Raw genomic sequence first — 10,539 nt, 5'->3', positions numbered from 1 at the left:
GGACCACTAGCAGGTCCTGTGTAGTGCCTGGGACCACTAAGAGGTCCTGTGTAGTGCCTGGGACCACTAGTGGACCACTAGGAGGTCCTGTGTAGTGCCTGGGACCAGTGGTGGACCACTAAGAGGTCCTGTGTAGTGCCTGAGACCAGAGGTGGACCACTGGGAGGTCCTGTATAGTGCCTGGGACCAGTGGTGGACCACTAAGAGGTCCTGTATAGTGCCTGGGACCAGTGGTGGACCGCTAGGAGGTCCTGTGTAGTGTCTGGGACCAGTGGTGGACCACTAAGAGGTCCTGTGTAGTGCCAGGGACCAGTGGTGGACCACTAGGAGGTCCTTTGTAGAGCCTGGGACCAGTGGTGGACCACAAGCAGGTCCTGTGTAGTGCCTGGGACCACTAGGAGGTCCTGTATAGTGCCTGGGACCAGTGGTGGACCACTAGCAGGTCCTGTGTAGTGTCTGGGACCAGTGGTGGACCACTGGGAGGTCCTGTATAGTGCCTGGGACCAGTGGTGGACCACTAGGAGGTCTTGTGTAGTGCCTGGGACCAGTGGTGGACCACTAGGAGGTCTTGTGTAGTGCCTGGGACCACTAGTGGACCAATAGGAGGTCCTGTGTAGTGCCTGGGACCACTAGTGGACCACTAGGAAGTCCTGTGTAGTGCCTGGGACCAGTGGTGGACCACTAAGAGGTCCTGTGTAGTGCCTGGGACCAGTGGTGGTCCACTAGGAGGTCCTGTGTAGTGCCTGGGACCACTAGTGTACCACTAAGAGGTCCTGTGTAGTGCCAGGGACCAGTGGTGGACCACTAGGAGGTCCTTTGTAGAGCCTGGGACCAGTGGTGGACCACTAGCAGGTCCTGTGTAGTGCCTGGGACCACTAGTGAACCACTAGGAGGTCCTGTATAGTGCCTGGAACCAGTGGTGGACCACTAGCAGGTCCTGTGTAGTGTTTGGGACCAGTGGTGGACCACTGGGAGGTCCTGTATAGTGCCTGGGACCAGTGGTGGACCACTAGGAGGTCTTGTGTAGTGCGTGGGACCAGTGGTGGACCACTAGGAGGTCTTGTGTAGTGCTTGGGACCACTAGTGGACCACTAGGAGGTCCTGTGTAGTGCCTGGGACCACTAGTGGACCACTAGGAAGTCCTGTGTAGTGCCTGGGACCAGTGGTGGACCACTAAGAGGTCCTGTGTAGTGCCTGGGACCAGTGGTGGTCCACTAGGAGGTCCTGTGTAGTGCCTGGGACCACTAGTGTACCACTAAGAGGTCCTGTGTAGTGCCTGGGACCAATGGTGGACCACTAGGAGGTCCTGTGTAGTGCCTCGGACCAGTGGTGGACCACTAAGAGGTCCTGTGTAGTGCCTGGGACCAGTGGTGGACCACTAGGAGGTCCTGTGTAGTGCCTGGGAACACTAGTGGACCACTAGGAGGTCCTGTGTAGTGCCTCGGACCAGTAGTGGACCACTAAGAGGTCCTGTGTAGTGCCTGGGACCAGTGGTGGACCACTAGGTGGTCCTGTGTAGTGTCTGGGACCACTAGTGGACCACTAAGAGGTCCTGTATAGTGCCTGGGACCAGTGGTGGACCACTAGGAGGTCCTGTGTAGTGCCTGGGACCAGTGGTGGACCACTAAGAGGTCCTGTGTAGTAACTGGGGCCATTGGTGGACCACTAGGAGGTCCTGTGTAGTGCCTCGGACCAGTGTGGACCACTAAGAGGTCCTGTGTAGTGCCTGGGACCAGTGGTGGACCACTAGGAGGTCCTGTGTAGTGCCTGGGACCAGTGGTGGACCACTAGGAGGTCCTGTGTAGTGCCTGGGATCAGTGGTGGACCACTAGGAGGTCCTGTGTAGTGTCTGGGACCAGTGGTGGACCACTTGGAGGTCCTGTGTAGTGCCTGGGACCAGTGGTGGACTACTAGGAGAGCCTGTATAGTGCCTGGGACCAGTGGTGGACCATTGGGAGGTCCTGTGTCGTGTCTGGGACCAGTGGTGGACCACTAGGAGGTCCTGTGTAGTGCCTGGGACCAGTGGTGGACCACTTGGAGGTCCTGTGTAGTGTCTGGGACCAGTGGTGGACCACTAGGAGGCCCTGTGTAGTGCCTGGGACCAGTAGTGAACCACTAGGAGGTCCTGTGTAGTGCCTGGGACCACTAGTGGACCACTAGGAGGTCCTGTGTAGTGCCTGGGACCAGTGGTGGACCACTAGGAGGTCCTGTGTAGTGCCTGGGACCAGTGGTGGACTACTAGGAGGTCCTGTATAGTGCCTGGGACCAGTGGTGGACCACTGGGAGGTCCTGTGTAGTGTCTGGGACCAGTGGTGGACCACTAGGAGGTCCTATGTAGTGCCTGGGACCAGTGGTGGACCACTAGGAGGTCCTGTGTAGTGTCTGGGACCAGTGGTGGACCACTAGGAGGTCCTGTGTAGTGCCAGGGACCAGTGGTGGACCACTAAGAGGTCCTGTGTAGTGTCTGGGACCAGTGGTGGACCACTAGGAGGTCCTGTGTAGTGTCTGGGACCAGTGGTGGACCACTAAGAGGTCCTGTGTAGTGCCTGGGATCAGTGGTGGACCACTAGGAGGTCCTGTGTAGTGTCTGGGACCAGTGGTGGACCACTGGGAGGTCCTGTGTAGTGCCTGGGACCAGTGGTGGACCACTAGGAGGTCCTGTGTAGTGTCTGGGACCAGTGGTGGACCACTGGGAGGTCCTGTGTAGTGCCTCGGACCACTAGTGGACCACTAATATTTCCTGTGTAGTGCCTGGGACCAGTGGTGGACCACTAGCAGGTCCTGTGTAGTGCCTGGGACCACTAAGAGGTCCTGTGTAGTGCCTGGGACCACTAGTGGACCACTAGGAGGTCCTGTGTAGTGCCTGGGACCAGTGGTGGACCACTAAGAGGTCCTGTGTAGTGTCTGAGACCAGAGGTGGACCACTGGGAGGTCCTGTATAGTGCCTGGGACCAGTGGTGGACCACTAAGAGGTCCTGTATAGTGCCTGGGACCAGTGGTGGACCGCTAGGAGGTCCTGTGTAGTGTCTGGGACCAGTGGTGGACCACTAAGAGGTCCTGTGTAGTGCCAGGGACCAGTGGTGGACCACTAGGAGGTCCTTTGTAGAGCCTGGGACCAGTGGTGGACCACAAGCAGGTCCTGTGTAGTGCCTGGGACCACTAGGAGGTCCTGTATAGTGCCTGGGACCAGTGGTGGACCACTAGCAGGTCCTGTGTAGTGTCTGGGACCAGTGGTGGACCACTGGGAGGTCCTGTATAGTGCCTGGGACCAGTGGTGGACCACTAGGAGGTCTTGTGTAGTGCCTGGGACCAGTGGTGGACCACTAGGAGGTCTTGTGTAGTGCCTGGGACCACTAGTGGACCAATAGGAGGTCCTGTGTAGTGCCTGGGACCACTAGTGGACCACTAGGAAGTCCTGTGTAGTGCCTGGGACCAGTGGTGGACCACTAAGAGGTCCTGTGTAGTGCCTGGGACCAGTGGTGGTCCACTAGGAGGTCCTGTGTAGTGCCTGGGACCACTAGTGTACCACTAAGAGGTCCTGTGTAGTGCCAGGGACCAGTGGTGGACCACTAGGAGGTCCTTTGTAGAGCCTGGGACCAGTGGTGGACCACTAGCAGGTCCTGTGTAGTGCCTGGGACCACTAGTGAACCACTAGGAGGTCCTGTATAGTGCCTGGGACCAGTGGTGGACCACTAGCAGGTCCTGTGTAGTGTCTGGGACCAGTGGTGGACCACTGGGAGGTCCTGTATAGTGCCTGGGACCAGTGGTGGACCACTAGGAGGTCTTGTGTAGTGCCTGGGACCAGTGGTGGACCACTAGGAGGTCTTGTGTAGTGCTTGGGACCACTAGTGGACCACTAGGAGGTCCTGTGTAGTGCCTGGGACCACTAGTGGACCACTAGGAAGTCCTGTGTAGTGCCTGGGACCAGTGGTGGACCACTAAGAGGTCCTGTGTAGTGCCTGGGACCAGTGGTGGTCCACTAGGAGGTCCTGTGTAGTGCCTGGGACCACTAGTGTACCACTAAGAGGTCCTGTGTAGTGCCTGGGACCAATGGTGGACCTCTAGGAGGTCCTGTGTAGTGCCTCGGACCAGTGGTGGACCACTAAGAGGTCCTGTGTAGTGCCTGGGACCAGTGGTGGACCACTAGGAGGTCCTGTGTAGTGCCTGGGACCACTAGTGGACCACTAGGAGGTCCTGTGTAGTGCCTCGGACCAGTAGTGGACCACTAAGAGGTCCTGTGTAGTGCCTGGGACCAGTGGTGGACCACTAGGTGGTCCTGTGTAGTGTCTGGGACCACTAGTGGACCACTAAGAGGTCCTGTATAGTGCCTGGGACCAGTGGTGGACCACTAGGAGGTCCTGTGTAGTGCCTGGGACCAGTGGTGGACCACTAAGAGGTCCTGTGTAGTAACTGGGGCCATTGGTGGACCACTAGGAGGTCCTGTGTAGTGCCTGGGACCACTAGTGGACCACTAGGAGGTCCTGTGTAGTGCCTTGGATCAGTAGTGGACCACTAAGAGGTCCTGTGTAGTGCCTCGGACCAGTAGTATACCACTAAGAGGTCCTGTGTAGTGCCTCTGACCAGTGGTGGACCACTAGGAGATCGTGTGTAGTGCCTGGGACCAGTGGTGGACCACTAGGAGATCCTGTGTAGTGCCTGGGACCACTAGTGGACCACTAAGAGGTCCTGTGTAGTGCCTGGGACCAGTGGTGGACCACTAGGAGGTCCTGTGTAGCGCCTGGGACCAGTGGTGGACCACTGGGAGGTCCTGTGTCGTGTCTGAGACCAGTGGTGGACCACTAGGAGGTCCTGTGTAGTGCCTGGGACCACTAGTGGACCACTAGGAGGTCCTGTGTAGTGCCTCGGACCAGTAGTGGCCCACTAAGAGGTCCTGTGTAGTGCCTGGGACCAGTGGTGGACCACTAGGAGGTCCTGTGTAGTGCCTGGGACCACTAGTGGACCACTAAGAGGTCCTGTGTAGTGCCTGGGACCAGTGGTGGACCACTAGGAGGTCCTGTGGAGCGCCTGGGACCAGTGGTGGACCACTGGGAGGTCCTGTGTCGTGTCTGAGACCAGTGGTGGACCACTAGGAGGTCCTGTGTAGTGCCTGGGACCACTAGTGGACCACTAGGAGGTCCTGTGTAGTGCCTCAGACCAGTAGTGGACCACTAAGAGGTCCTGTGTAGTGCCTGGGACCAGTGGTGGACCACTAGGAGGTCCTGTATAGTGCCTGGGACCACTAGTGGACCACTAGGAGGTCCTGTATAGTGCCTGGGACCACTAGTGGACCACTAGGAGGTCCTGTATAGTGCCTGGGACCACTAGTGGACCACTAAGAGGTCCTGTATAGTGCCTGGGACCACTAGTGGACCACTAAGAGGTCCTGTGTAGTGCCTGGGACCAGTGGTGGACCACTAGGAGGTCCTGTGTAGTGCCTGGGACCAGTGGTGGACCACTAGGAGGTCCTGTATAGTGCCTGGGACCACTAGTGGACCACTAAGAGGTCCTGTATAGTGCCTGGGACCAGTGGTGGACCACTAGGAGGTCCTGTATAGTGTCTGGGACCACTAGTGGACCACTAAGAGGTCCTGTATAGTGTCTGGGACCACTAGTGGACCACTAAGAGGTCCTGTATAGTGTCTGGGACCTTGTGGTAAGTCAACCATTGGTGCTCGTGGTCGTAAATTTCCATAGTCGCCCTGACCTGCTCAGCTCCGGCAGTACCTTCACGCGTGTGCGCGCGCGTGCGTGTGTGTGTGTACTCACCTAATTGTGCTTGCGGAGGTTGAGCTCTGGCTCTTTGGTCCCGCCTCTCAACTGTCAATCAACTGGTGTACAGGTTCCTGAGCCTATTGGGCTCTATCATATCTACACTTGACCTGGACAAACTGGAGGAATGGTCTAGAAAATGGCTGCTAAAGTTCAACTCAGGAAAGTGTAAGGTGATGAAATTAGGCGAAGGGAGCAAGAGGCTGAACACAAGGTACCATCTGGGAGGTGATATCCTGCAAGAGTCAAATAGAGAGAAAGATCTGGGGGTTGATATCACACCGAACCTATCCCCAGCGGCCCACATCAAAAGGATATCATCAGCGGCATATGCTAGACTGGCCAACATAAGAACTGCCTTCAGAAACTTGTGTAAGGAATCTTTAAGAAACCTGTATACAACTTATGTAAGACCAATCCTGGAGTATGCAGCTCCAGCCTGGAGTCCATACCTAGTTAAACACAAGACAAAGTTAGAAAAGATTCAGCGGTATGCCACCAGGCTCGTCCCGGAACTGAGAGACATGAGCTACGAGGAAAGGCTAAAGGAGCTGAACCTCACATCCCTGGAAAACAGAAGAGTAAGGGGAGACATGATAACCACCTACAAAATTCTCAGGGGAATTGACAGGGTGGACAAAGACAAACTCTTCAGCACGGGTGGGACACGAACAAGAGGACACAGGTGGAAACTGAGTACCCAGATGAGCCACAGAGACGTTAGAAAGAATTTTTTCAGTGTCAGAGTAGTTAATAAATGGAATGCATTAGGCAGTGATGTGGTGGAGGCTGACTCCATACACAGTTTATAATGTAGATATGATAGAGCCCAATAGGCTCAGGAACCTGTACACCAGTTGATTGACGGTTGAGAGGCGGGACCAAAGAGCCAGAGCTCAACCCCCGCAAGCACAATTAGGTGAGTACTTGAAACTGTGTATGGAGTCAGCCTCCACCACATCACTGCCTAATGCATTCCATTTATTAACTACTCTGACACTGAAAAAGTTCCTTCTAACGTCTCTGTGGCTCATGTGGGTACTCAGTTTCCACCTGTGTCCCCTTGTTCGCGTCCCTCCAGTGTTGAATAGTTTATCCTTGTTTACCCGGTCGATTCCTCTGAGGATTTTGTAGGTTGTGATCATGTCTCCCCTTACTCTTCTGTCTTCCAGTGTCGTAAGGTGCATTTCCCGCAGCCTTTCCTCGTAACTCATGCCTCTTAATTCTGGGACTAGTCTAGTGGCATACCTTTGGACTTTTTCCAGCTTCGTCTTGTGCTTGACAAGGTACGGGCTCCATGCTGGGGCCGCATACTCCAGGATTGGTCTTACATATGTGGTGTACAAGATTCTGAATGATTCCTTACACAGGTTCCTGAACGATTCATCAGAATCATTGCTTCAGAATGATTAGTGGATGAGCAGTGGTGTATTAGTGGTTGAGTAGTTGAAGAGTGAGGAAGTTTGGGGCCCAGGAGGAGGAGCCCACCCTAATTAATTCCTAACTTGTCCCTGGCTTCCTGTCCCAGACACGATGAAATTTTGTTATTATACAACCCGTCCTCTGAGCAAGTCCATTCCATCCAGCGGTCGACCCCACTGACACATTCATTAACCTGCTCTTCAGTCATGATAGAAATGTTCTCAAATATAAATTAGTATTGTTATATATTATTTGTATTTGTAGTACGTGGTTGAGGCATTTATAGGGTTGTGGTTCGAACACCAGTCGTCAGTGAAGCACTTGTTCCGGAAGTGTTCGAACGTCAGCAGTTGTTAGTCATGGGTAAACCGTTTTTCATTCGTAAACAGCTGAGGGGTTGGCGGGTGGATGGAATGGTCTGTGTTTATGAGTTGATACATACTGGCAGGTGAGTGTAGGAGACACATACATGTGTCCCGAGACACAAGTGTAGTTGAGAGAGGTTAATAAGGCCATATATTGTGTGTGTGTGCAGGCAAGGTTGTGCCGTACCTGAGTGTAGGAGACACATACATGTGTCCCGAGACACAAGTGTAGTTGAGAGAGGTTAATAAGGCCATATATTGTGTGTGTGTGCAGGCAAGGTTGTGCCGTACCTGGAGTTCACGGTGGCCCACGCCTCCATGCTGACCATCCTGGCCATCTCCGTGGAGCGGTACCGGGCCATCTGTCACCCCCTCACTGTGGCCGCCTCCTGCACCAGGCTCCGGGCCGCCCTCACCTGCCTCCTCGTCTGGGTCATCGCCACCTGCCTCACCAGGTCAGTCCCCCCTTACACGGGGGGCAACGACCCCACCACGGCGGTCTTGTTTATGTATTGTTCCTCCCACAACCCATGTATCCTCCCCACAGCCCATGTGTCCCCACAGCCCATGTGTCCCCCACAGCTCAAATGTCTCCCCCACAGCCCATGTGTCCCCCACAGCCCATGTGTCTTCCCCACAGCCCATGTGTCTCCCCCACAGCCCATGTGTCCCCCACAGCCCATGTGTCTTCCCCACAGCCCATGTGTCCCCCACAGCCCATGCGTCCCCACACAGCACATGTGTCCCCCCACAGCCCATGTGTCCCCACAGCCCATGTGTCTTCCCCACAGCCCATATGTCTTCCCCACAGCCCATGTGTCTTCCCACAGCCCATGTGTCTCCCCCACAGCCCATGTGTCTCCCCCACAGCCCATGTGTCTTCCCACAGCCCATGTGTCTTCCCTCAGCCCATGTGTCCCCCACAGCCCATGTGTCCCCCACAGCCCATGTGTCCCCCACAGCCCATGTGTCTCCCCCACAGCCCATGTGTCTTCCACAGCCCATGTGTCCCCCACAGCCCATGTGTCCCCCACAGCCCATGTGTCTCCCCCACAGCCCATGTGTCTTCCCACAGCCCATGTGTCTTCCCACAGCCCATGTGTCTCCCCCACAGCCCATGTGTCTTCCCACAGCCCATGTGTCTCCCCCACAGCCCATGTGTCTTCCCACAGCCCATGTGTCTCCCCCACAGCCCATGTGTCTCCCCCACAGCCCATGTGTCTCCCCCACAGCCCATGTGTCTTCCCACAGCCCATGTGTCTTCCCACAGCCCATGTGTCTTCCCACAGCCCATGTGTCCCCCACAGCCCATGTGTCCCCCACAGCCCATGTGTCCCCCACAGCCCATGTGTCTCCCCCACAGCCCATGTGTCTTCCCACAGCCCATGTGTCTCCCCCACAGCCCATGTGTCTTCCCACAGCCCATGTGTCTCCCCCACAGCCCATGTGTCTCCCCCACAGCCCATGTGTCCTCCCCACACAGCCCATGTGTCTCCCACACAGCCCATGTGTCCTCCCCACACAGCCCATGTGTCTCCCCCACAGCCCATGTGTCTTCCCACAGCCCATGTGTCTCCCCCACAGCCCATGTGTCTTCCCACAGCCCATGTGTCTTCCCACAGCCCATGTGTCTTCCCACAGCCCATGTGTCTCCCCCACAGCCCATGTGTCTTCCCACAGCCCATGTGTCCCCCACAGCCCATGTGTCCCCCACAGCCCATGTGTCTCCCCCACAGCCCATGTGTCTTCCCACAGCCCATGTGTCTCCCCCACAGCCCATGTGTCTTCCCACAGGCCATGTGTCTCCCCCACAGCCCATGTGTCTCCCCCACAGCCCATGTGTCCTCCCCACACAGCCCATGTGTCTCCCCCACAGCCCATGTGTCCTCCTCACACAGCCCATGTGTCTCCCCCACAGCCCATGTGTCTTCCCACAGCCCATGTGTCTCCCCCACAGCCCATGTGTCTTCCCACAGCCCATGTGTCTTCCCACAGCCCATGTGTCTCCCCCACAGCCCATGTGTCTTCCCACAGCCCATGTGTCCCCCACAGCCCATGTGTTCCCCACAGCCCATGTGTCTCCCCCACAGCCCATGTGTCTTCCCACAGCCCATGTGTCTCCCCCACAGCCCATGTGTCTTCCCACAGCCCATGTGTCTCCCCCACAGCCCATGTGTCTCCCCCACAGCCCATGTGTCCTCCCCACACAGCCCATGTGTCTCCCCCACAGCCCATGTGTCCTCCCCACAGCCCATGTGTCCTCCCCACACAGCCCATGTGTCTCCCCCACAGCCCATGTGTCCTCCCCACAGCCCATGTGTCCTCACCACCGCCCATGTGTCTCCCCCACTACATAACCAGCCCATGTGTCCCCACACACCACATAACCAGCCCATGTGTCCCACACACACAACATAACCAACCCATGTGTCCCCCCCCACAACATAACCTGCCCATGTGTCCCCCACACACCACATAACCAGCCCATGTGTCCCCCACACACAACATAACCAGCCCATGTGTCCCCACACACCACATAACCAGCCAATGTGTCCCACACACACAACATAACCAGCCTATGTGTCCCCCACACACCACATAACCAGCCTATGTGTCCCCCACACACAACATAACCAGCCCATGTGTCCCCCACACACCACATAACCAGCCCATGTGTCCCCCCCACAACATAACCTGCCCATGTGTCCCCCACACACCACATAACCAGCCCATGTATCCCCCACACACAACATAACCAGCCCATGTGTCCCCCACACACCACACAACCAGCCCATGTGTCCCCCACACACAACATAACCAGCCCATGTGTCCCCCACACACCACATAACCAGCCCATGTGTCCCCCACACACCACATAACCAGCCCATGTGTCCCCCACACACCACATAACCAGCCCATGTGTCCCCCCCACAACATAACCTGCCCATGTGTCCCCCACACACCACATAACCAGCCCATGTGT

General features: G+C 56.5%; 1 protein-coding gene across 1 annotated transcript in view; it reads left to right on the top strand.

Annotated features, from left to right (window-relative positions):
• LOC123770424 (growth hormone secretagogue receptor type 1) overlaps nucleotides 1-10,539 on the top strand; it is a gene marked incomplete at its 5' end in the record, with an annotated part of 63,707 nt that overhangs the window by 27,281 nt on the left and 25,887 nt on the right. The window contains 1 exon segment of the mRNA XM_069324476.1: nucleotides 7,831-8,011. Coding sequence (XP_069180577.1) covers nucleotides 7,831-8,011 — 181 coding nt within the window.

This window comes from Procambarus clarkii, chromosome 14 (assembly GCF_040958095.1).
Source record: "Procambarus clarkii isolate CNS0578487 chromosome 14, FALCON_Pclarkii_2.0, whole genome shotgun sequence".
NCBI lineage: Eukaryota > Metazoa > Arthropoda > Malacostraca > Decapoda > Cambaridae > Procambarus > Procambarus clarkii.
The sequence above is the reverse complement of the archived record's forward strand: the minus strand, read 5'-3'. Positions and strand labels throughout refer to the sequence as shown.